The sequence below is a fragment of the Pristiophorus japonicus genome, chromosome 1, assembly GCF_044704955.1.
Source record: "Pristiophorus japonicus isolate sPriJap1 chromosome 1, sPriJap1.hap1, whole genome shotgun sequence".
In the NCBI taxonomy this organism is placed as follows: domain Eukaryota; kingdom Metazoa; phylum Chordata; class Chondrichthyes; family Pristiophoridae; genus Pristiophorus; species Pristiophorus japonicus.
The window spans coordinates 294,843,171-294,869,931 of record NC_091977.1 but is presented as its reverse complement, the minus strand read 5'-3'; the positions used below and the strand labels follow the sequence as shown (position 1 = coordinate 294,869,931).

The following is a 26,761-nucleotide window of genomic DNA, read 5'->3' as shown; positions in this document are numbered from 1 at the left end:
CGGAATAAATGGGTCCTTTTCAGAATAGCAGACAGTGACCAATGGGGTGCCGCAGGATTCAGTGCTGGGACCCCAGCTATTTTCAATATACATCAATGATTTAGATGAAGGAATTGAATGTAATATCTCCAAGTTTGCAGATGACACTAAGCTGGGTGGCGGTGTGAGCAGCGAGGAGGATGCTAAGAGGCTGCAGGGTGACTTGGACAGGTTAGGTGAGTGGGCAAATACATGGCAGATGCAGTATGATGTGGATAAATGTGAGGTTATCACTTTGGTGGCAAAATCAGGAAGACAGAATATCTGAATGGTGACAGATTAGGAAAAGGGGAGGTGCAACGGGACCTGGGTGTCATGGTACATCAGTCATTGAAGTTTGGCATGCAGGTACAGCAGGCGGTGAAGGCGGCAAATGGCATGTTGGCCTTCATAGCTGGAGGATTTGAGTATAGGAGCAGGGAGGTCTTACTGCAGTTGTACAGAGCCTTGGTGAGACCACATCTGGAATATTGTGTTGAGTTTTGGTCTCCTAATCTGAGGAAGGACGTTCTTGCTATTGAGGGAGTACAGCGAAGATTTACCAAATTGATTCCTGGGATGGCAGGACTGACATATGAGGAGAGACTGGATCAACTAGGCTTGTATCCACTGGAGTTTCGAAGAATGAGGGGATCTCATAGAAACATTAAAAATTCTGACAGGATTGGACAGGTTAGAGGCAGGAACAATGTTCCTGTTTCTGGGGAGTTCCAGAACCAGGGGTCACAGTCTAAGAATAAGGGGTAAGCCATTTAGGACCGACACGAGGAGAAACTTCTTCACTCAGAGTGGTTAACATGTGGAATTCTCTACCGCAGAAAGTTGTTGAGGCCAGTTCGTTACTATATTCAAAAGGGAGTTAGATATGGCCCTTACGGCCAAAGGGATCAAGGGGTATGGAGAGAAAGCAGGAAAGGGGTACTGAGGTTGAATGATCAGCCATGATCTTATTGAATGGCGATGAAGGCTCGAGGGGCTGAATGGCCTACTCCTGCACCTAATTTCTATGTTTCTGTGGTTGAGCAGTTATAATCAGGGATGCTCAAGAGGGCAGAATTTGAGGAGCGCAGACATCTCATGGGGTTGTGAGGCGGAAAGAGATTACAGAGATAGGGAGGAAAGAGCCATGAAGGGATTTGTAAACCAGGTTGGAGTGAAATTGAGGCATTGCTCAACCAAGCTTCTGGTCACCTCTTCTAACTCTAGTACCATGGCTCTGCATTCGCACCATTATTCAGCTTATCAATTTTTTGCACTCGCTCTGTAAAACACTATGGGACATTTTCTACAGGTTGCTGCAATGTACAATAAAATTACAACTTGGTCAAAAAGTGTTAACATTATTGTTCCGATAGATGAAACAGCACAAATGATTCATAATGAGCTATTTGCTTGAAAAGCAGATTTCAATCTTTGTACCAGTATACCAAATAAGAGAATATCTATTACTCTGCAGTGCAACAACTGCACATCGTTCTAAGCATCAGAGATCTGCATCAACAGGAAGCCAAATTAGCTCATTTCTAATTCAGGCCAAAATGAGACTGTAACCAATGCATTGAATACCATTACATCAGCAATCTCAATTGCAGGATTTTGAATGTTATTGCATCAGCAGCAAAAACAACCGTAACGTGGGCAACAGTAAGTAAACACGCACATTGCTGATTACTGAATAGCACAAAGCCAGTGATTTCAGCTAATGCGATTAGAATCAAGGAATTTGCTGAGTGTGATATGCAAATGTATGACAGGAAGGTTCATTAAATACTTCAGTGTGGGAGTGTAAGTTTTCTTAAAAAGTGTATGGTCTGGGCCCAGAGTGAGAAAGATCATGTGTTGGGTCCATCTGATATTGTTTGGATACACTACTGAATTCTGAATGTTTCTGTTTACACAGGCAAATTCAAAAACACACAATCGTAAGTGTCATAACGAAAAGCTCTAAACAGGAAAATGGCTCCCCATAGTATCATCTACAATAAATTAAATGAAATGTATTTGGTGGTGGGGGCCGCACCTTTCAATGTCCCTTCCCTCAGCAGAGTAATGGATATATGGAACAGGACCAATGCAATTATTGCTATTTCAATTACTGCTTAAAAAAACCCCAGTAATAATAGGGTTGTAAGATGAAATACAGTGTAATATTTTTGAATAGATCATTCGCCAACATACATCTTACCAGTTTCCTAACAATTCTTCCCATTTCTGCTACCCTTGCTGTTTTAAGCCAATACAGCAATTTTTAACATTACAGCTGGACATTCAGCTACAATGTTTACTGGCGTATACTGACTTGGAGAGATGTGCATGTTTTCAGCTGGGAGAAGTAGATTGAACAGCTGAATTTGGACTTGGAACTGAGCATGTTCAGAGTCAGGAGTCAGTGAATCATGAGGACTGGCAGCAGCAGAGAGTAAATGGGGGGGCTAGCAAGTTAACTGGGGGTAGAAAGAATGTACACCAGAACATCACAACTGACTGATGAGCTATTCAGTTAGTGATGTCGAAAACTGCTGTGCTGGCTTGTGACAGCAAAGGCATCCAAGGTAACATGCAAATGCAAGATCACAGCTATCTGATCAGTTTGAAATATAACAAGATCCATGCTTCCCAGAAGAGTTAGATGGTTCAGTTTAGCCATGATGGCAATGTTGTGATTCACTTAAACGGCTATCCAATTCACTTCAATAGTCTGGAAAACATGGGGCTGGAGTGGTTATAAGAAAAGGATTTGTGCATTGGAGATGCCATTCACTTGAGTGGGGTACTTACTTATCAGGTACTTACTAAAGGGAGACCCTGCTCTAAAGAACATTGCTGAGAACATAGCAATATCATCCAAGAAATGTAGCTAGTCAGAGCTGAATTCATGTCAATGTTAGTTTAATATCCTGGATTTTCACTAGATAAGCTTAAAGTTATGGAGATATTTTAGTTCTTAGAAATTTTAAATATAGCTATTTAACTTCCCAGGAAATAAAAAATAAAAGATACATTTCATGCTAGGACAAAGGATATAATCTGGCAGATAGAATGGATACAATGGCCCTTTTCTCAATGCACATATTGGGGTGGAAATTCCAGTCGGAGGCTTCCCGCAGACAATTGCGTCCCGACCGGAGAATTTTTACGGTGGGGAGGCCTTCTCTTCCCGCGCTGCAAAGCACGCTCCTGTCCGGAGGGCTCCCACACAGAAGATGCAGTCACGTGTGACTGCTCAGCCAATCAGGCAAGCATTTCACAGTTTTTCCATTAATAGCACTGAGAACACCATATCGACGAGTTCTTATTGCTATTAATGGGAAAAAAAACAAATGCACATTAAAAAATAACAGACCACACATGTAAAATTAATTTAAATTAAAGTTAATGTCTTATTTAAAAAATATATATTTTCCCGATTTTTTTAAAACTTTAAAATTATAGTAGTGGGGAGGGTTTTTAAACAATAAAATGTGCTTTTAGAATTTTATTTTAACATGTTTTTGTGTTTTAAAACACTTGCGCCTGTAAAAGTAGGCTATGCGCCTGCTTTTATCAGGCGCAAGATTTTTTGAGGACATTTGCTGGGCAAGATATGGGTAAATCTTGCCCAAGCAAATGTCCTCGCTCCCGATGTGTAGAATCTGTCAAGCTCCAACTTGTCAGATCGGAAAAGCTGGTTTTCAGTGCATGCGCATTGCGCGCTGAAAACTGGCTTTTCCGATGCCTTCCCGGGTGCATAGAAACTTCGTACAGGCCCAGAACGTTGTAATTTCTGGGCCTTAAAGCTCTTATCTCAGTTTTAAACCACAGAATAGGGGAACAGAAATTTAGAAAGTTAAAGAGAAAGGACAAGGCAATAATGCAGGGTAGTGATAGAGGTAATGATAACCAGAATGTGACAGGAAGGGACAGAGCATACAAGCATAAGAGTGCATCAGCAAATAGGGTTAGAGTACAGTAAAAATGGTAAAACGACAAAATTAAAGGCTCTTTATCTGAATGCATGCAGCATTTATAACAAGATAGATGAATTGACGGCACAAATAGAATTAAATGGGTATGATCTGATAGCCATTAGAGACGTGGCTGCAAGGTGACCAAGGCTGGAAACTGAATATTCAGGGGTATTTGACATTTCAGAAGGAAAGGCAGAAAGGAAAAGGAGGTGGGATAGCTCTGTTAATAAGGGATGAGATCGGTACAGTAGTGAGAAATTATCTTGGTTCGGAAGATCAAGGTGTAGAATCAGTTTGGGTGGAGATAAGAAATAGTAAGGGTCACTGGTGGGAGTCGTCTATAGGCCCCCCAACAGTAGCTACACTGTACGACAGAGTATAAATCGAGAAATAATGGAGGCTTATAAGAAAAGGTACAGGTGCAGTGTCCCAAATCCGGAACACTCAGGACCGAGGCCGTTCTGGATTTTGCGTTTTGCCGGATTTTGGAATGTCTTTGAGGTCACGAATCCGGAAACACCTGAGCTCAGTTTGGGTATTTCTGGAATTCGGAATGTCAGAAAGGGTATGTGATGTGGGTGTGTGGGTGGTGTTTGCCAAGGAGTTGTTCGGGTTGCCGAGCGATGAGGTGTTCGGGCATGGCCAGAGGTCGGGCGGCGGCGAGGCGAGGAGAGGCCAGAGGTCGGGCGACGAGGCGAGGCGAGGCCAGAGGTCGGCATGTCCGGATTCTGGACGACCCTGCCACCAATCGGTCTTGAGTCCAGAACATTCCGGAACTCCGGATTTTGGACGCTGCACCTGTACTGCAATAATACTGAGCGATTTTAATCTTCATATAGATTGGACAAACCAAATTGGCAAAGATAGCCTTGAGGACGAGTTCATAAGAGTGTATTTGGGAGAGTTTCTTAGAACAATACATTGTGGAACCAACCAGGGAACAGGCTATTTTAGATCTGGTAAAGTGTAAGAGTTAATTAATGATCTCATAGTAAAGGATCTTTGAGGGAAGAGTGGTCATAACATGATAAACTGAATGTGAAAGTCTGAGAGATACACAAGTCATTAAAAAGTAGCAAGTTAACAAGGCAATAAAAATTGCAAAGCACTGGAGTTCATTTCTAGAGGAATTGAACTAAAATGCAGGCAAGTTATACTAAACTTCTATAGAACTTTGGTAAGCAATACTTTGAGTACGGTGTAGAGTTTCTGGTCGCCATATTATAAACAGAGTACTGGAAAAGATGCAAAAAAGATTTAAAAGGATGATGCCAGAACTGCAAATGACATGTTAGCCTTTATTGCAAGAGGGTTGGCGTAGAAAGATATGGAAGTCTTGCTGCAATTAAATAGAGTTTTGGTGAGACCACACCTAGAGTATTGGGTAGTTTTGGTCTCCTTGCCACAGGAAGGCTATACTTGCCTTAGAGGGGGTGCAACAATGGTCGATTCCTGGGATGAGAGGACTGTCCTAGAAGGATACATTGGGCCCAAGTTTCGGATCCCAAGTAGAACGGCACACTCGGAGAGGCCCGCCTAATTTCTAGAACTGAAAAAGCACCAAATACTTACCTCGCGATTCTCCGATAGCTATAGGCCTATTTGCAGCTCAGCGCGGTGCAGCAGGAGCTGCAGGGGGCGGAGCTACAGCCCTGAGCCTAAAAGAGTGCCAGCAGCTGCATGTGCACAGTGGAGGCTGCGCGTGTGCAGCAGCTCCTGGCCCTCCCAGCAAGTCATGTCTCCGGGCGACGACCCTATCCCTGGCCAAAGGGACGTCGCCCCTATCCCGGGCTCAGTGGCCTGCCTGCCCTTACCTCTTCGGCGGCGGGGCCCACCCGACCGGTATCTCGTCGGGGACGGGCCCCGTCCGAGCATCTCGTCGGAGGCGGGGCCCGTCCGAGCAGCTCTTCAGCAGGCTGCTGGAGGGCTCCTGGTGCTGCAGTAGGCAGGTAGAAACTTTTACATTTTTATTTATTGATTGATTTATTATTATTTTTTTTTATTTAAATTTTTTTTGATTGATTACTTTATTGATTTATTTTTGATGATGGCTCTTTATTGGTAAAAATGAAGTGTTTAATGCTTTGTAAAATCCCCTAACTTCCCTTCCCTATCTCTCGCTACCTGCGCCTAATTTATAAAGTGTAGGCAAGGTTTTTCTGAGCATACAAAAATCGACACTTACTCCGTTCTAAGTTAGTTTGGAGTAACTTTTCGCTGCCTAAACTTGCAAAACAGGCCTAAGTGACTGGTAACGCCCCCTTTTGAAAAAAAAAACTGTACTAAAACGAATACTAAACTAGTTGCTCTACAAAAATAGGAGCAACTCGAGCCGAAACTTGGGCCCATCGAGTCTATTGGGCCTGTATTCTTTGGAGCTTAGAAGAATGAGAAGACCCAAAATTCTAAGAGGGTTTGACAGGGTAGCTGCTCAGAATCTGTTTCCCCTGGCTGGAGTGACTAGAACTAAGGGTCGTAGTCTCAGAAGGGGTGGGCCATTTAGGACTGAGATGAGGAGTAATCTTTGGAATTCTCTATCCCAGAGGGCTGTGGATGCTCAGTTGTTGAGTATATTCAAGACTCAGAGTCTTGGGCACTAAGAATATGGGATTATGGGGATAGGATAGGAAATGAAGTTGATGTAGAAGTTCAGCATCTTATTGAATGGCAGGGCAGGCTCGAGGGGCTGTATGACCTGCTCCTAATTCTTACGTTCTTATGAGACGTTATGACCATCAGGAAAGACTGAATAGGCTAGGGCTCTTTTCTCAAGAAAAGGAGAAAGCTGAGGGGTATCCGACTAAAGGTCGTTAAAATTATGAAGTTGTTTGATAGGGTAGACATAAAGATGATGTTTCCACTTGCTGGGAAGTCCAAAAACTAGATGCCATAAATAGAAGATAATTACTATTAAATTCAGTAGAGCATTCAGAAGAAATTTCTTTACCCAGTGAGTGGAATTTGCTACTACATGGAGTAGTTGAGGCAAATAGCATCGATCCCTTTAAGGGGAAGCTAGACAAGTACATGAGGGAGAAAGGGTTAGAAGGATGTGCAAAAAGGATGCAAAATCACAAACACTTTAAACAAATAAGCTAAGAAAAACACTTCAGATATTTAAAATTAATAGAAATTGAATTAAATGTTAGACAAAAATTTATTTTTGAAATATTTTAAATATGTTTTAATAGGGGTAAAAAATAAACACCTTAATGAACAGGATTTTTAATATAAAATTAATGACGACATTTTATTTTTCTATCTTTTAAAATGCTTATGCTAGTAAAAGTAGGCCATACACTGGGTAGGAGTTGAGCAAATAGCCCAAATCTCCACCCGGGGATGCATTGGAACTGTCAAAAGACATTGCGCACCTAGAACCGGCACTTGCGGGGCCTCTTCGGGTGCCTGCGCACATCGTACGCACCTGGAGAGGCCACAATTTCAGGGCCATTAAACAGTGGCAGACTTCATGAGGACATAGACAGATACATACCAAATGCAATTTAATGCAAAGAAGTGTGACGTCATGCATTTTGAAAGGATGAATAATATAAACTAAATGGTACAATTTTAAAGAGGGCTCAAAACAGAGACACCTGGGAATTTACATATTTAAAAAGATTTGTTCATGGGATGTGGGTGTCGTGCCGTTGGCGAGGCCAGCAATTATTGCCCATCCCCAAGTGCCCTGGAGAAGGTGGTGAGTTGCCTTCTTGAACCGCTGCAGTCGGTGTGGTGAAGGTGCTCCCAACAGTGTTGTTAGGGAGGGAAACAGAAATTTACAGCGCAGGATGAGGCCATTCCGGCCCATCGTGTCCGCGCCGGCCGACAAAGAGCCACACAGTCCTTGGTCAGCAGCCCTAAAGGTTCCATATAAACTTATGAACAAAGACGGAAAGGCAAAGGGCACCCAACCCGAACCAATCCGCCTCACCAAACTGCGACACCCCTTATACTAAAACATTCTAACACTCCACCCCAACCGGAGCCATGTGATCTTCTGGGCGTGGCAAAAACCAGATAAAAACCCAAGCCAATTTAGGGAGAAAAAAATCTGGGAAAATTCCTCTCCGACCCTTCCAGGTGATCTAAACTAGTCCAGATGATCACCCTGGCCATATTCTATTCCCTGTAGTACTTACCATTATAACTGCTCCATCCAACAAAAGGTCATCCAGTCTAATCCCAATTACCAGCTCTAGGTCCGTAACCCTGCAGGTTACTGCACTTTAAGTGCCCATCCAACCATCTCTTAAAAGTGGTGTGGGTTTCTGTATCCACCACTCTTCCAGGCAGCAAGTTCCAGATCCCCACAACCCTCTGCGTAAAGAAGCCCCTTTATGCAGATGGTTGAGAGGATCTGGAACTCGCAGCCTGGAAGGGAGTTCCAGGATTTTGACCCAGCTCAAATCTTAATATGAATCTTTTAAGGTGGCAGGACAAGTTGATAAATCACTTAAAGTAAGTAACAAAGAAGTAAGAAGAAATCGAAGTGGGACGTCACAGCCAAGCAGATAAGTGATTGGCTGGTTGATGAGTAGTTGATCTTTTATTTTTCTTAGCAGTAAGAAACCTTTGGCATTGTTACAAATTAAGTTAATCTAAGGGTTAAGTCATGGCAGGAGAGCCCAGACCCATGTCATGCTCCTCCTGTGCTATGTGGGAAATCAGGGACACTGCCAGTGTCCCTGACTACTATGTGTGCGGAAAGTGTATCCAGCTGCAGCTCTTGACAGACCGCATTGTGGCACTGGAGCTGCGGATGGATTCACTCTGGAGCATCCGCGATGCTGAGGATGTCGTGAATAGCACGAGTGTGAGTTGGTCACACCGCAGGTAAAGGTTGCACAGCCAGATAGGGAATGGGTGACCATCAGGAAGAGCAAGGGAAGGCAGGAAGTGCAGGGGTCCCCTGCGGTCACCTCCCTCCCTACTGTTGAGGGAGGTGACTCTTCAGGGGAAGGCAGCAGCAGCCAAGTCCATGGCACCAGGGGTGGCTCTGCTGCACAGGAGGGCAGGAAAGAGTGGGAGAGCTATAGTGATAGGGGATTCTACTGTAAGGGGAATAGATAGGCGCTTCTGTGGCCGCAAACAAGACTCCAGGATGGTATAATGCCTCCCTGGTGCAAGGGTCAAGGATGTCACGGAGCGGCTGCAGCGCATTCTGGAGGGGGAGAGGGAACAGCCAACTGTCGTGGTACATATAGGTACCAACGATATAGGTAAAAAAACAGGATGAGGTCTTACAAGCTGAATTTAGGGAGCTAAGAATTAAATTAAAAAGTAGGTCCTCAAAAGGTAGTAATCTCAGGATTGCTATCAGTGCCACGTGCTAATCAAAGCAGGAATCGCAGGATAGCTCAGATGAATACGTGGCTTGAGGAATGGTGCAAGGGGGAGGGATTCAAATTCCTGGGACACTGGAACCGGTTCTGGGGGAGGTGGGACCAGTACAAACCGGACAGTCTGCACCTGGGCAGGACCGGAACCGATGTCCTAGGCGGAGTGTTTGCTAGTGCTGTTGGGGAGGGTTTAAACTAAAATGGCAGGGGGATGGGAATCGATGCAGGGAGGCAGAGGGAAGTAAAAAGGGGGCAGAAGCAAAAGGTAAGAAGGAGAAAAACCAATCGCAGAGAGCAGAGAAATCAAGCGCAAAAATCAAAAAGAGCCACATTACAACATAATTTTAAAAGGACAAAGTGTTTAAAGAAACAAGCCTGAAGGCTCCGAGTCTCAATGCGAGGAGCATTCGTAATAAGGTGGATGAATTAACTGCGCAGATAGCTGTTAACGGATACGATATAATTGGGATTATGGAGACATGGCTCCAGGGTAACCAAGGCTGGGAACTCAACATACAATGGTATTCAATATTCAGGAAGGATAGACAGGAAGGAAAAGGAGGTTGGGTAGCTTTACTGGTTAAAGAGGAGAGTAACGCAATAGTAAGGAAGGACATTAGCGTGGATGATGTGGAATCCATATGGGTAGAGCTGCGAAACACCAAAGGGCAGAAACCGTTAGTGGGAGTTGTGTATAGACCACCAAACAGTAGTAGGGAGGTTGGGGACGGCATCAAACAGGAAATTAGGGATGCGTGCAATAAGGGTACAGCAGTTATCATGGGTGACTTTAACCTACATATTGATTGGGTTAACCAAACTGGTCGCAATACTGTGGAGGAGTTCCCGGAGTGCATCAGGGATGGTTTTCTAGACCAATATGTCGAGGAACCAACTAGAGAGCAGGCCATCCTAGACTGGGTCTTGTGTAACGAGAGAGAATTAATTAGTAATCTGGTCGTGCGAGACACCTTGGGGAAGAGTGACCAGAATATGGTAGAATTCTTTAAGATGGAGAGCGACACAGTTAATTCAGAGACTACGCTCCTGAACATAAAGGAAACTTCGATGGTATGAGACGTGAATTGGCTAGGATAGACTGGCGAATGATACTTAAAGGGTTGATGGTGGATAAGCAATGGCAGACATTTAAAGATCACATGGATGAACTACAACAATTGTACATCTCTGTGGCGTAAAAATAAAAAAAGAGAAGGTGGCTCAACAGTGGCTAACAAGGGAAATTAGGGATAGTGTTAAATCCAAGGAAGAGGCACATAAATTGGCCAGAAAAAGCAGCAAACCTGAGGACTGGGAGAAATTTAGAATTCAACAGAGGAGGGCAAAGGGTTTAATTATGAGGGGGAAAAGAGTACGAGAGTAAGCTTGCAGGGAACATAAAAACTGACTGCAAAAGCTTCTATAGGTATGTGAAGAGAAAAAGATTAGTGAAGACTAATGTAGGTCCCTTGCAGTCAGAGTCAGGTGAATTCATAATAGGGAACAAGGAAATGGCAGACCAATTGAACAAATATTTTGGTTCTGTCTTCACTAAGGAAAACACGAATAACCTCCCGAAAATACTAGGGGACCGATGATCTAGCGAGAAGGGGGAACCGAGGGAAATTGAAGGGACTGAAGGCCGATAAATCCCCAGGGCCCGATAGTCTGCATCCCAGAGTACTTAAGGAAGTGACCCTAGAAATCGTAGATGCATTGGTGGTCATTTTCCAACATTCCATGGACTCGATCAGTTCCTATGGATTGGAGGGAGCTAATGTAACCCCACTTTTTAAAAAAGGAGGGAGAGAAAAAACAGGGAATTATAGACCAGTTAGCTAGACATCGGTGGTGGGGAGAATGCTGGAGTCAATTAGTAAAGATGTAATAGCAGCACATTTGGAAAGCAGTGACAGGAGCGGTACAAGTCAGCATGGATTTATGAAAGGAAAATCATGCTCGACAAATCTGAGTTTTTTTGAGGATGTAACTCGTAGAGTGGATAAGGGAGAACCAGTAGATGTGGTGTATTTGGACTTTCAAAAGGCTTTTGACAAGGTCCCACACAAGAGATTACTGTGCAAAATTAAGGCACATGGTATTGGGGGTAATGTATTGACGTGGATAGAGAAATGGTTGGCAGTCAGGAAGCAAAGAGTGGAAATCAACGGGTCCTTTTCAAAATGGCAGGCAGTGACTAGTGGGGTGCTGCAGGGTTCAGTGCTGGGACCCCAGCTATTTACAAGATACATCAATGATTTAGACGAAGGAATTGAATGTAATATCTCCAAGTTTTCAGATGACACTAAGCTGGGTGGCAGAGCGAGCTGCGAGGAGGATGCTAAGAGGCTGCAGGGGGACTTGGACAGGTTAGGTGAATGGGCAGGTGCAGTATAATGTGGATAAATGTGAGGTTATCCACTTTGGTGGCAAAAACAGGAAGGCAGATTATCTGAATGGTGACAGATTAGTAAAAGGGGAGGTACAACGAGACCTGGGTGTCATGGTACATCAGTCATGCAGGTACAGCAGGCAGTAAAGAAAGCAAATGGCATGCTGGCCTTCATAGCGAGGGGATTCGAGTATAGGAGCAGGGAGGTCTTACTGCAGTTGCACAGGGCTTTGGTGACATCACACCTTGAGTATTGTGTGCAGTTTTGGTCTCCTAATCTGAGGAAGGACGTTCTTGCTATTAAGGGAGTGCAGTGAAGGTTCACCAGACTGATTCCTGGGATGGCAGGACTGACATGAGGAAAGACTGGATTGGCTAGGCTTATACTCACTGGAATTTAGAATGAGAGGGGATCTCATAGAAACATATAACATTCTGACGGGACTGGACAGGTTAGATGCAGGCAGAATGCTTCCGATGTTGGGGAAGTCCAGAACCAGGAGACACAGTCTAAGGATAAGGGGTAAGTCAAATAGGACCGAGATGAGAAGAAACTTTTTCACCCAGAGAGTTGTGAACCTGTGGAATTCTCTACCACAAAGTTGTTGAGTCCAGTTCGTTGGACATATTCAAAAAGGGAGTTATGGCTAAAGGGATCAGGGAGTATGGAGAGAAGGCTGGGGTGGGGTACCGAGGTTGAATGATCAGCCATGATCATATTGAATGGCAGTGCAGGCTCGAAGGGTCAAATGGCCTGCTCCTGCACCTATTTTCTATGGACTCAAATTTTGGACACCTGCTAGAACGGCGCACATCGGAGAGGCCCGCCTAATTTGTAGAATAAAAATTGCGCCGAATACGTACCTCGCGATTCTCAGATAGCTGTAGGCCCGTTTCTAGCTCGGCGCGGCGCAGCAGGAGCTGCTGGGGGAGGAGCTACAGTCCTGCGCTAAAAACAGTGCCGGCAGCTGCGAGTGTGCACAGTGGAAGCTGCACACGTGCGCAGTAGCTCCCGGCCCTCCCAGCGCGTCCCATCTCCCGGGCGACGACCCTATCCCTGGCCGAAGGGATGTCACCCCTATCCCGGGCCAAGTGGCCTGATGCATCTTATCTCGTTGGCGGGGCCGCCCACCTGGCACCTTGCTGGGGGCGGGCCCCACCCGAAGAGTCGTCGCCGTCTTTTGCGTGCGGGTCCCACCTGAAGTCCTCGGCGGGGCCCGGCTTCATCTCCCTCTGCTGCCCCCCCCCCACCCCCACCCATCCCTAGCTCTCGTTCCCTGCCCTGATTTCTAAGTGTAGGCAAGGTTTTTCTGAGCGTACAAAAATCTACACTTACTCCATTCTAAGTTAGTTTGGAGTAAGTTGTACTGCCTAAACTTGCAAAACAGGCGTAAGTGGCTGGACACGCCCCCTTTTGAAAAAAAAAATCTCTTCTAAAATGAAGCTGTTCCAACTCACTAGAACTGGAGCAAACTAAATGCCGAGAATCCCAAAAAATAGGAGCAACTCAGGCCGAAACTTGAGCCCAGAGTTTCTATGTAAAGCCATGGCTTTGTTGAAAGAGTACAAAAGCAATAGGTTATGCTAAACCTTTATAAATCACTGGTTGGGCCTCAGCTGCAGTATTGTGACCAATTCTGGACACCACACTTTAATAAGATGTCAAGGTCTTGAAGAAGATGCAGAGAAGATGTATTAGAATGCTACCAGGGATGAAGGACTTCAGTTATGTGGAGAGACTGAGAGGCTGGGATTGTTCTCTTTAGAGCCGAGGAGGTCAAGGTGGTTTTGGTGGTGGTGGCGGAGGAGGAGGAGGAGAACTACGATGCCATGCACATGCCTGAGGCCGGAGCACGACGGCGGAGGACGACGGGCCATCGTGCTCCTTTAACGATTGCTCGAGCCTTGCGTCAGCAGCTCATCCGTGAATGCTTCACTGATGCCCGAGGGCTCAGCTACAACTATTCCACATGGACGTGTTTACTGTTTGGAGCTGTTCCGTAATGTTGTGGTAATGGAACATGATTCAGTTTTAATGTAAAATATATTTTATTCAAACATTTACAATAACTTAATAAAATTATTTTTGTATCAAACTTTACTTTATCACTTAAAAAGTTGCAAATTTACATAACTTACAAAAAATTTTTTAATTTGAGAACCGTTACAATAGTAACAATAATAACAGCAGCAAAGGCAGGCTGCACCCATCTCTCATCCCCCTTATTCTAAGACCGCCTGCTGCGCTGGGTCTTGGACACTCCCCCCGGAGGTGGCGCAGTGTTTCTGGGCTTGGTACCAAGCTTATTCTTTCTAACATCTCGGGTACTGCTCACCTTGAGGTGGGGGGGGTGGGGGCGTCAGCGTCAGGTGGTTCTTCAGAGACTGGTGTGGGAATTGGAATGGGAGTGACAGTTGATTCTGTCAATGGACGCAGGGTCTGGGCATGTTCCCTTATTGCAGCAGCTAACTCCAACATGCCGTCCCTCATGCACCCTGACAGTGTCTCAACGACCTGCGACATTCCCTCCCTCATGGTCAGTGACGTGGTTTGCACTACCTGACATTCCCTCCCTCATGGCCACTATTCCCTCATTGATGGTCCCGGATATCGTTCCCATTTCTCGAGAGAGTGTTGTTACTTCTCCTGACAGTCCCGCTACCTCATCACTCAACCCACTGATGGCGTCCAGGAGTGATCAGATAAGGTCAATGCTTTCCGCACTCAATGACATAATCTGCACCTCAGGAGAGCACGGTCGAGCTCTCCTTCCCCATGGGTGTGGCTCGCACCCCAACACTGGGACTCGCAGCCTGGGTTGGTGGGGCCCTGGGTGTGCCTCACTGCACCACAGCACTGGGACCCACAACCTCACAAGGTGTGAAACCATGGAATGTCCCACCAACACTAAAACCAATAGTCAGAAAAGGGGCCGTCACCTCCATGAGCGGCAACTCCTCCAAAGTCAGTACAACAGTGGGAGCTTCATCCAGCTCCATCCGCTCCCTCTCCCCCTCCAGTTCTTGGTCTGGAGGGTTGGATTGGAAGATGTTCTCTTCAGGCTCATCCTCGTCTGAATCTTCTGCTGCATTGTCAGTGTTGGCCTCAAGTTCTGCAAAAGATTACAGAACAGTCAAATGGTTAGCAGCAGAGGAGGGGGCAGAATGGGTGGCATGAGTAGGCTCACACGTCGCAGGCCTGGCAGCAGGTTGATTTGAAGGGCCACGAAGGACTTACCCTCTCCTTCAAGTGTGGGCCCAGTACTGATTGATGGGTCCTGCCTGGAAAAAAGCAAAGTAGCAACCCTCTCTTCCAAGAGTGTCAGTGGGTGTAGATTTGCCAGGTCTCCTCCTGTTCGAGTTCTTCCCCTTTTGTTGTGTGCCACTTTCCTCTGCAAAGATGAAAATCCAACTTTTTAAAAGAGAGGGCGTCTTTCTGCTGGGTGGGACATGTACAGCTGGTCACATTTACAATTGCATTGAATAAATGAAAATATTACTTACACTAACTACTTGATCAAGGTCCTGCCATTTCTTTTTACACTGGCCTCCAGATCTCATGATGTTCACCACTGCGCAGTAATCTCTGCAAATTGGCTCCAGCGTTTCTTCATTTCTTTGGGTGGAACTTTTACATTGCCTCTGCTGGTGTCCAGCTCCTGCCATCTGTTCTCAATCACAGTAACTAGTGCCTCCACTTCTTCCTGTAAGAAATTCTTGGTCCTTCCACTGCATTGCATCTTGTATTGCTACAGCTGCAATTTTTCTAATGCTCTCACACAGAACTTGTAACACATACAACTGGCTCTTTAAAAATGGCCGATTGCCAAGCTGTACCGAGTACGTGCGTCCATTGGGGCGACATCAAAAACTTAACTCCCCGCTCCCCCCAGCGCATGCGCAGAAGGCATGGTATTCCCCCCCCCCCCCCCCAGGTGACTGGAAATACTAAGCGGCGCCAAATTCGAATTATACATCGGGGAAACTTTGGCAAAATATTTCTGGCGCATTTCTGGCCTAGAAAAACGGGCGTTAATCTGGCATTACGCCAGAAAACAGGCTCGGGGAAAATTGAGCCCCCTGTCATTGGCAAAAAAAGAGGGGAGATCAGAAGAAATATCTTTGCACTGCGAGTGGTCATGATCTGGAATGCACTGCCTTAAAGGGTGGCGAAAGCAAATTCAATCTAACTTTTAAAAGGGAATTGGATATAACTTGAAAAGGAAAAATTTGCACAGCTATGAGGAAAAAGCCAGGGTGTGGGACTAATTGGACAGCTCTTTCAAAAGTGCCTGCACAGGCATGATGGGCCGAAGAGCGTAAGATTCTATAATTCTATAACCACCTACACTGGGGGTAGGGTATATAGTGGTTATGATACTGGACTAGCAATCTAGAGCCACATTGTGAAACTAAATGTAATAAATCTAGCAATGTGTGGACTGGCACCAGAAAATGGTTTGATTTTTGTAAAAAGTCCAACTGGTTGGCGAATATCCTTCTTGGAGGGAACCTGCCTGGTGTGGCCAAACGTGACTCGAATTGCGCACTATGTGCTTGACTCTTTATGCCCTCTGAAGTGTACAGATTATTATGCAGTTAATGGAAGGTACAAAATGCTGTAGAGGGTAGACTTCTATGCAAAAAGGCATAATTGCAAAAGGTACAGAAGAGAGTTATTCTGCACGAAGGAGCTGACAAGGTAATACATAGGAAAATCAATAGTACAAATTTACCTCTGTCATTATGATCCTGGACACCCAAGTGGGCCCTACAGCCATCAGTGAAAAACTCAGTAAACATTTCACATCTTGGCATACGAGCCTCCAAAGATGCTCTGCTGCAAAGACCAAAAGAATCTCTGATGCAAGATAGAGACCCGGATCTGAGAGCTCGGCCTAATTGCCGCTCCCCTCTGCTGCACTTCCAGCGTTACAGTAAAAGTGCACCAGAAGCACCAAGCTCGTAGCAGCTGATAATAGCATGCCCTTGAGCGAAGCTTGAAACAAATCATTTGGTTTAGAATTGGGAAAAAAAACAAAATGAATTTCATTACTATAGATTGTTAAAGGATTATTGGTTTTATTGGATAAAACAGCCATCTATTAATTACTTTGGGCCCAAGTTTCAGGCCGCGCCTAGAACGGCGCAGCCCCGACCTGGACGCCCGTTCTTCGCACCACAAAGTGCGCCTGAAAAATACTTACCTATTCTCCGGCTCCCTGCAGGTCCTCTGGAGCTGGCCGCGGCGCAGCACGAGCTGTGGGGGGCGGAGCCACATCCCTGCGCTGAAAATAGTGCTGGGACCTCTGCACATGCGCGCTACAGTGGCGCGCATGTGCAGTAGCTCCAGGCGCCCTAAACTGTGTGGGAGGGGCCCGAAGCACGCAGCCCCTAGCCCTGGCCGAATGGCCTCACTGGGGCTGCGTGGATAAGGCTGCCTCCCAGGCCCAGCTCCTGCTTCCTCCCGACCGGATCCGACCCCCCCTTCCCGACCCACGCTCCCCCCACCCCACCCCCCCGGACCCGACCCAACTCCCACTCCTCCCCCACCACCGACCCCTGGCCACCTACCTTTAAATCAAGTCTTGGGACCGGCTGGTTCAGCCTCCCTCCCCCACTCCCTTCCCTTCTCTCCCTCCCTCTTCTCTCTTCCCCCACCCCCCTCCTCTCCTCTCCCCACGCTGTCAGAAACACAGACACTGACAGACAGAGAGTGAGAGAGACACACAGACAGACAGAGATAGAGACACTGACAGGGACACACTGGGGGGGGCAGGAGGGGCTTCCCAGCACGCTATTGGAGGGCTCCCGGTGCTGCAGTCGGTAAGTAGAAAGTGTTTCATTTATTGATTTTTTAATTTTTTAAAAATTTATTAATTTTTTTGATCAATTTATTTGTTGATTTATTGATGTATTTATCATTTATTATTGATGATGGCTCTTTATTTGTAAAACTGAAGTGTTTAATGTTTGTAAACTTCCCTTTAAACCGCCCCCCCCACCCCCCACCTTCCCTACGCCTGATTTGTAATCTACGCCTGATTTTCTAAAGCGTAGGCAAGGTTTTCCTGAGCGTACAAAATCTACACTTACTCCATTCTAAGTTAGTTTGGAGTAAGTTTTCACTGCCGAAACTTTCAAAACGGGCGCAAGTGGCCGGACACATCCCCTTTTGAAAAAAAAATCTGTTCCAAACTGAAACTGTTCTAACTGAAGCAAACTAAATGCCGAGAACTGCAATTTCTAAGATACTCCATTCTAAACCAGTTGCTCCAAAAAAAAACCAGGAGCAACTCAGGCCGAAACTTGGCCTCTTTAAATTTTGGACACACTATTCCTTTTTATAAATATTACGAGTCAATCTCCCATGGTGTGGCACATGCCAAGTCAGAGAATATGGTGCCTCTTTCTCTTTACCATTTCTGTTGTCTTTCTGCTGCTGTTTCTTTCTCTGCCTTTTATATTTTTTATTCTATATTTCTTCTTGGGCAGGGGTTGAGTGGTGGTGAGAAAAGGTGCCACGAATGCTTCAGACAGCATTTTCCAATGGGGGTTTCAGGAAAAATGTGGCCTGCAACCCTCATTGGTTCAATTAATCATGCATGATGCCCCCCACCTCCAGTCTCCCATCTCTTCCCTTTTGAACTTTCCCCACACACTATCACTCACTTCACCATTAAATCACCATATAATTCTAAGGACTGTTGTCAAGAGACCCCCTCATCCTCTGCCCCCAACTTCCTATTCTGCTTCTCTCAAGAGATTTGATTTGCTTTCAAAATTCAATTTGCTTCGATTTTAAAAAACTCAAATTAGGAGGAGGAAAAGAACTGTCCATTCTTTTTCTGTCTCTCTAGCTGTTGGTCTCACAGGTGTCAGTAATTGGAATCTTTAAATTTTCTATCCAACAACAAAATATAGGTGATACAGTTTGATTCAAAATCCAACTGGTGTTTTATTTTGAAAAATTAACTGAATTTCAGATGAGGAAAGACACTCAGCTTAATATGCTTTTTGAAGCTTATAGAAAACAAAAGCTACAACATGTGTCTAGTCAGTATTACCTATTATTTTCCCCCCTCCCTCTCGTATACAAACTTGATCTGAATTAAGCTTTTGACATTTGGCCTTGTTCTTTCTAGTATTCTCCCCCTTTTTATCATTTCAACTACTACAACAAAATGAACCAAACACAAGGGAACTCCCACTGAATTCAGTTAAAGACAGATGACAAAAAGTGAATACTGTCCTCCCACCCCCACGATTATGTTTTCTACTCATTAATGAAACTGCTCCATTGGAGCAAAGGGAAACAACAAGTGCTTGATCTTGTCTGATATATAAATGCAAATTGTTATTGCTGTGTCGGAGAGCATAATTGGCATATTAAAATTAAAGGAGCCACATATTACTGTATCCTGGGTAATATTTTTCTATTTTACCTCATTTCTTCAGTGTATGATTTGAGTCAGAGGCACTCTGAATACTCAACTGATGAGAGTTTTGAAATAGATAAACAGTACACTAAACAAAAAAACACTCAAATAGAGCTTGGATAAATGGAAATGTTCTGTCATACTGCAGGATGAATTGAACAGCATCACAATGCTGCCTGATGAACAAGTTTCTTATAACTTAAAATTTTAAGGGAAAGAAAGAGATTTCACTTACCCTGACACTCTGTTGGAAAACTCAATGATATCCTCCTTGGTACGAGGTCCTCTGTAGTTGTATGCAAGGTCTCCTTTTAACCTAAGTTAATAAAATATTGAAAATCTCAAAAATATAAAATATCACAGTTGATCAGCCATCATTTTGTCCTAGTGAAGTATGGTAGATTAACCTCAATAGAGAACACACACAGAATCTAAATTAATGCAAAAGTGCAGGGTTTACCAATATATGTGCTGAGTTCACTATTATTTTTTAATAACAGATCTATAGTGCTGTTAAGACATGTGAAATTAAAGTTAATTTTTCATTTTCAACTTCAGTAATCCATTTAAGAATGCCATATTCACAAACCCACATGTAGTTTTAATAAATACTCTCAAATTAACGTGGGAGGTTTAGGATGCGACAGGCAATCAGTTATAGTGGGGGGGGGGGGGGGGACATTTGTCTGATATTTTATACAATGGAAATAAAGGTGAACTTAGATTAGAGGCATTTTTATACATTTAAGAGCGCAGAAATATTTTAAAGGATATACACAGTGGGCTTTAGATCCTGGACTTTTGTAGGCAGTGCCACAAGAAATCTGAATTTTATTTACAGAAAATGGTTACCAGCAGAGTCTATTTAAAAAAAGTTACCAAATAATTAGCACCAATATGGATACAGTATGGATACGAAATTGGCTAAGTGATAGGAAAGAGAGAGTAGTGGTGAACGGTTGTTTTTCAGACTGGAGGAAGGTATACAGTGGTGTTCCCCAGGGATCGGTTCTAGGACCACTGCTTTTCTTGATGTATATTAATGACTTAAGACTTGGGTGTGCAGGGCACAATTTCAAAATTTGCAGATGACACAAATCTTGGAAGTACAGTGAACAGCGAGGATGGTGATAGATTTCAAGGAGGACAGACAGGCTGGTGGAATGGGCGGACACGTGGCAGATGAAATTTAATGCAGAAAAGTGTGAAGTGATACATTTTGATAGAATGAGGAGAGGAAATATAAACTAAAGGGTACAATCCTAAAGAGGGATGTATGAACAGAGAGATTTAGGGGTATATGTGCACAAATCGTTGAAGGTGGCAGGGCAGGTTGAGAAAGCAGTTTAAAAAAAAGCTTACAGAATCCTAGGCTTCATGAATAGAGGTATAGAGTACAAAGCATTAAAATTATGAACCTGCAAAAAACACTTGTGTACTTTTTATCCCCTTACTTGAATAAGAAGCATAAGGGAATTAGGAGGTTCTGAGGAATCGAGAGTTCCTCTGTCTTATAGTATGGACCGATTATGTAAAACTCGCTTATGTATGCAACGCACGCTTATACACTCGCTTACATTGAGTTAAGAAGGGGGAGGCAACAATGCCTGATGGTTAATGAACCATCATAAGTGGTCAACACTGCATTGACCCTTAGCACAGACTGATAGAAGATGAAAACATGTTAGGGCAGTGGAGAGTCAACAGCCTACAAAGATAGCATACCCTGGGAAGCAAGGTCAATCAACACGTCATGAGAAACTGAGGCAATGTTGAACACATTCCAGAGGGTGGCATGTGATGAGAGATGGACAGGTGGGAACAAACCACTCAGAGCTAGTCTGATAAGAATCAACAAATCAATGTAACTTCGCTGATAGCAGTAGGCCAATCGATGGTTTTGTAGGAGGGTCGCACATCGCAGGAAATGTATAACTGTCATTACAAATTGTTGTTCTGGGAAGTGTTCATCGGAACATTTCCCCTGCATACTGGAATAAACCGGTTAATCGAGGTTTCGTCTGAGTCATTCCATGGTCGCTATGTCAAAGGGCAGGTGTCGATTCCTTATAATCAGGGAGTCCATCTTGAGGAAGAGAAGTCTTTTTACCCCAACAGGTCTCAACTGGAGTATTGCGTCCAATTCTGGGAAGGATGTGAAGGCCTTAGAGGGTGCAGAAAAGATTTACGAGAATGACTCCAGGGATGAGGGACTTCCTGTTGCATGGAATGACTGGAAAAGCTGGGATTGTTCTCCTTAGAGCAGAGAAGATTGAAGGGAGATTTGATAGAGGTGTTCAAAATCATGAGGGGTCTGGACAGATTAGAGAGAAACTGTTCCTATTGGCAGAAGTGTCAAGAACCAGAGGTGATTGGCAAAAGGACCAAAGGCGACATAAGAAAAAATCCTTTTTAGAGTTAGTGGTTAGGATCTGGAATGCACTGCCTGAAAGGGCGGTGGAGGCAGACTCAATCACAGCTTTCAAAAGGGAATTAGATAAGTACCTGAAAAAATATATTTGCAGGGCTATGGGGAAAGGGCAGGGGAGTGAGACTAACTGAGATGCTCTTGCAGAGAACCGGCACAGGCTTGACGGGCTGAATGGTTACAGCACTGAGAAAGACCAGTCTGTGAATCTCCTTTCACCTTTCCATTATCATGAGCATTTTCTTATGTTTCAAGTTGTAATATGTACAGGAAGTGTAGTAGCTTTGAATTATTGAGCATAGCAATGTAAAATAACATCAGTGCAGATAAAAATCATTACCTGTTGCATATTAATTCTGAGTGTAAAAATCCAAAATGATAAAGTGAATGAAAATGTCCTTAGAACTACAACAAGCATTAAGCAGTTCCAAATGTACTTCAGTACACACATCAGATCATAAAAAATTACATTAAATCATAGAATTTTTACAGTACAGAAGGAGGCTATTCAACCCATTACACCTGTGCCAGCTCCCAAAGAACTATCCACCAAGTCTCATTCTGCCTTTTCCTTACACCCTTTCAAATTTTTGTTTGCAAGTATTTAGCCACTTCTCTTTAGAACTATATGGATTCTGCCTCCACTACAGTTTCTGGCATAGTATTTTATATCCCAATAGCTTTCTGCATTTAAAAAGAAACTGATAACCACAAAAATAAAGGGAGAGGTTATGGTTTTAAAATCTGTGCATTCTAATTATTGACTCACCAATCAATGGAAATAGTTCTTCCCTAGTCACCTCAGCTAAACCTCGTACAAGTTTGACACTTCTACTAGATCTCATCTTAACCTTCTCTGTTCTAATGAAGAGCTTTAGTTTCTCGACACTCTCATGACTAAAACCTCTGGAATTATCTTGCGCGAATATCCACCGCACGATTTCCATACCTTTGATTTTCTTCCTAAAGTAAGGCCAAGTAATCTTTCAACTGAAATTCTGCAAGTTATTAATTGTAAAACTGGCCATACATATGTATCTATCTGCTGCCAATTCAAATATATTGCATTAATTGTGTGCTTGGAAACAGGAACTTCAGACAAGTAAATAAAAAATTCCACACAGCAACAAATGTTTAAGAGCCACAAAAAATAAATTTAAAAAAAAAAGAAAAGTCTAGGAGCCAGAGCTGCACTGTACAGTAGTTAGTGCTAGAATCACAAGGATAACCAATCTGAAAAACTGACATTTATGTTGTTCATGGAAATATCTGCAGGCAGGGGGAGCAGAATTCAAAGTTTATTTTTATAAATGTAGAATTAGATTAGTAAATGTAACTGCACGAGAATTACTACACTTCAATGTCCTTAACTATACACAAAGTAATTTTAGACATTGAGATGCGTGCTATATAATTGCCTTTAGAGTAGGATGTTGATGATGGGGAAAAGAAGAAGAGCGGGGGGGGGAAAGAAGAGCGGGGGGGGAAAGAAGAGCGGGGGGGGAAAGAAGAGCGGGGGGGGAAAGAAGAGCGGGGGGGGAAAGAAGAGCGGGGGGGGAAAGAAGAGCGGGGGGGGAAAGAAGAGCGGGGGGGGAAAGAAGAGCGGGGGGGGAAAGAAGAGCGGGGGGGGAAAGAAGAGCGGGGGGGGAAAGAAGAGCGGGGGGGGAAAGAAGAGCGGGGGGGGAAAGAAGAGCGGGGGGGGAAAGAAGAGCGGGGGGGGAAAGAAGAGCGGGGGGGGAAAGAAGAGCGGGGGGGGAAAGAAGAGCGGGGGGGGAAAGAAGAGCGGGGGGGGAAAGAAGAGCGGGGGGGGAAAGAAGAGCGGGGGGGGAAAGAAGAGCGGGGGGGGAAAGAAGAGCGGGGGGGGAAAGAAGAGCGGGGGGGGAAAGAAGAGCGGGGGGGGAAAGAAGAGCGGGGGGGGAAAGAAGAGCGGGGGGGAAAGAAGAGCGGGGGGGGAAAGAAGAGCGGGGGGGGAAAGAAGAGCGGGGGGGGAAAGAAGAGCGGGGGGGGAAAGAAGAGCGGGGGGGGAAAGAAGAGCGGGGGGGGAAAGAAGAGCGGGGGGGAAAGAAGAGCGGGGGGGGAAAGAAGAGCGGGGGGGGAAAGAAGAGCGGGGGGGGAAAGAAGAGCGGGGGGGGAAAGAAGAGCGGGGGGGGAAAGAAGAGCGGGGGGGGAAAGAAGAGCGGGGGGGGAAAGAAGAGCGGGGGGGGAAAGAAGAGCGGGGGGGGAAAGAAGAGCGGGGGGGGAAAGAAGAGCGGGGGGGGAAAGAAGAGCGGGGGGGGAAAGAAGAGCGGGGGGGGAAAGAAGAGCGGGGGGGGAAAGAAGAGCGGGGGGGGAAAGAAGAGCGGGGGGGGAAAGAAGAGCGGGGGGGGAAAGAAGAGCGGGGGGGGAAAGAAGAGCGGGGGGGGAAAGAAGAGCGGGGGGGGGAAAGAAGAGCGGGGGGGGGAAAGAAGAGCGGGGGGGGGAAAGAAGAGCGGGGGGGGAAAGAAGAGCGGGGGGGGGAAAGAAGAGCGGGGGGGGAAAGAAGAGCGGGGGGGGAAAGAAGAGCGGGGGGGGAAAGAAGAGCGGGGGGGGAAAGAAGAGCGGGGGGGGAAAGAAGAGCGGGGGGGGAAAGAAGAGCGGGGGGGGAAAGAAGAGCGGGGGGGGAAAGAAGAGCGGGGGGGGAAAGAAGAGCGGGGGGGGAAAGAAGAGCGGGGGGGGAAAGAAGAGCGGGGGGGGAAAGAAGAGCGGGGGGGGAAAGAAGAGCGGGGGGGGAAAGAAGAGCGGGGGGGGAAAGAAGAGCGGGGGGGGAAAGAAGAGCGGGGGGGGAAAGAAGAGCGGGGGGGGAAAGAAGAGCGGGGGGGGAAAGAAGAGCGGGGGGGGAAAGAAGAGCGGGGGGGGAAAGAAGAGCGGGGGGGGAAAGAAGAGCGGGGGGGGAAAGAAGAGCGGGGGGGGAAAGAAGAGCGGGGGGGGAAAGAAGAGCGGGGGGGGAAAGAAGAGCGGGGGGGGAAAGAAGAGCGGGGGGGGAAAGAAGAGCGGGGGGGGAAAGAAGAGCGGGGGGGGAAAGAAGAGCGGGGGGGGAAAGAAGAGCGGGGGGGGAAAGAAGAGCGGGGGGGGAAAGAAGAGCGGGGGGGGAAAGAAGAGCGGGGGGGGAAAGAAGAGCGGGGGGGGAAAGAAGAGCGGGGGGGGAAAGAAGAGCGGGGGGGGAAAGAAGAGCGGGGGGGAAAGAAGAGCGGGGGGGAAAGAAGAGCGGGGGGGGAAAGAAGAGCGGGGGGGGAAAGAAGAGCGGGGGGGGAAAGAAGAGCGGGGGGGAAAGAAGAGCGGGGGGGAAAGAAGAGCGGGGGGGGAAAGAAGAGCGGGGGGGGAAAGAAGAGCGGGGGGGGAAAGAAGAGCGGGGGGGGAAAGAAGAGCGGGGGGGGAAAGAAGAGCGGGGGGGAAAGAAGAGCGGGGGGGGAAAGAAGAGCGGGGGGGGAAAGAAGAGCGGGGGGGGAAAGAAGAGCGGGGGGGGAAAGAAGAGCGGGGGGGAAAGAAGAGCGGGGGGGAAAAGAAGAGCGGGGGGGGAAAGAAGAGCGGGGGGGAAAGAAGAGCGGGGGGGAAAGAAGAGCGGGGGGGAAAGAAGAGCGGGGGGGGAAAGAAGAGCGGGGGGGGAAAGAAGAGCGGGGGGGGGAAAGAAGAGCGGGGGGGGAAAGAAGAGCGGGGGGGAAAGAAGAGCGGGGGGGGAAAGAAGAGCGGGGGGGGAAAGAAGAGCGGGGGGGAAAGAAGAGCGGGGGGGAAAGAAGAGCGGGGGGGGAAAGCAGAGCGGGGGGGAAAGAAGAGCGGGGGGGAAAGAAGAGCGGGGGGGGAAAGAAGAGCGGGGGGGGAAAGAAGAGCGGGGGGGAAAGAAGAGCGGGGGGGGAAAGAAGAGCGGGGAGGGGAAAGAAGAGCGGGGGGGAAAGAAGAGCGGGGGGAAAGAAGAGCGGGGGGGGGAAAGAAGAGGGCGGGGGAAAGAAGAGCGGGGGGGGAGAGAAGAAGCGGGGGGGCGGGGAAAGAAGAGCGGGGGGGGAAAGAAGAGCGGGGGGGGAAAGAAGAGCGGGGGGGGAAAGAAGAGCGGGGGGGGAAAGAAGAGCGGGGGGGGAAAGAAGAGCGGGGGGGGAAAGAAGAGCGGGGGGGGAAAGAAGAGCGGGGGGGGAAAGAAGAGCGGGGGGGGAAAGAAGAGCGGGGGGGGAAAGAAGAGCGGGGGGGGAAAGAAGAGCGGGGGGGGAAAGAAGAGCGGGGGGGGAAAGAAGAGCGGGGGGGGAAAGAAGAGCGGGGGGGAAAGAAGAGCGGGGGGGGAAAGAAGAGCGGGGGGGGAAAGAAGAGCGGGGGGGGAAAGAAGAGCGGGGGGGGAAAGAAGAGCGGGGGGGGAAAGAAGAGCGGGGGGGGAAAGAAGAGCGGGGGGGGAAAGAAGAGCGGGGGGGGAAAGAAGAGCGGGGGGGGAAAGAAGAGCGGGGGGGGAAAGAAGAGCGGGGGGGGAAAGAAGAGCGGGGGGGAAAGAAGAGCGGGGGGGAAAGAAGAGCGGGGGGGGAAAGAAGAGCGGGGGGGGAAAGAAGAGCGGGGGGGGAAAGAAGAGCGGGGGGGGAAAGAAGAGCGGGGGGGGAAAGAAGAGCGGGGGGGGAAAGAAGAGCGGGGGGGGAAAGAAGAGCGGGGGGGGAAAGAAGAGCGGGGGGGGAAAGAAGAGCGGGGGGGAAAGAAGAGCGGGGGGGGAAAGAAGAGCGGGGGGGGAAAGAAGAGCGGGGGGGGAAAGAAGAGCGGGGGGGAAAGAAGAGCGGGGGGGAAAGAAGAGCGGGGGGGGAAAGAAGAGCGGGGGGGGAAAGAAGAGCGGGGGGGGAAAGAAGAGCGGGGGGGGAAAGAAGAGCGGGGGGGGAAAGAAGAGCGGGGGGGGAAAGAAGAGCGGGGGGGGAAAGAAGAGCGGGGGGGGAAAGAAGAGCGGGGGGGGAAAGAAGAGCGGGGGGGGAAAGAAGAGCGGGGGGGGAAAGAAGAGCGGGGGGGGAAAGAAGAGCGGGGGGGGAAAGAAGAGCGGGGGGGGAAAGAAGAGCGGGGGGGAAAGAAGAGCGGGGGGGGAAAGAAGAGCGGGGGGGGAAAGAAGAGCGGGGGGGGAAAGAAGAGCGGGGGGGGAAAGAAGAGCGGGGGGGGAAAGAAGAGCGGGGGGGGAAAGAAGAGCGGGGGGGGAAAGAAGAGCG

General features: G+C 47.2%; 1 protein-coding gene across 2 annotated transcripts in view; it reads right to left on the bottom strand.

Annotated features, from left to right (window-relative positions):
- Positions 1-26,761, bottom strand: part of LOC139270908 (protein disulfide-isomerase TMX3-like) — a 188,422-nt gene that overhangs the window by 98,039 nt on the left and 63,622 nt on the right. For both annotated transcript variants that reach the window (XM_070888472.1, XM_070888473.1), the window contains exon 6: positions 19,398-19,478. In XM_070888472.1, the coding sequence (XP_070744573.1) occupies positions 19,398-19,478 (81 nt within the window). The remainder of the gene's footprint in view (positions 1-19,397; positions 19,479-26,761) is intronic.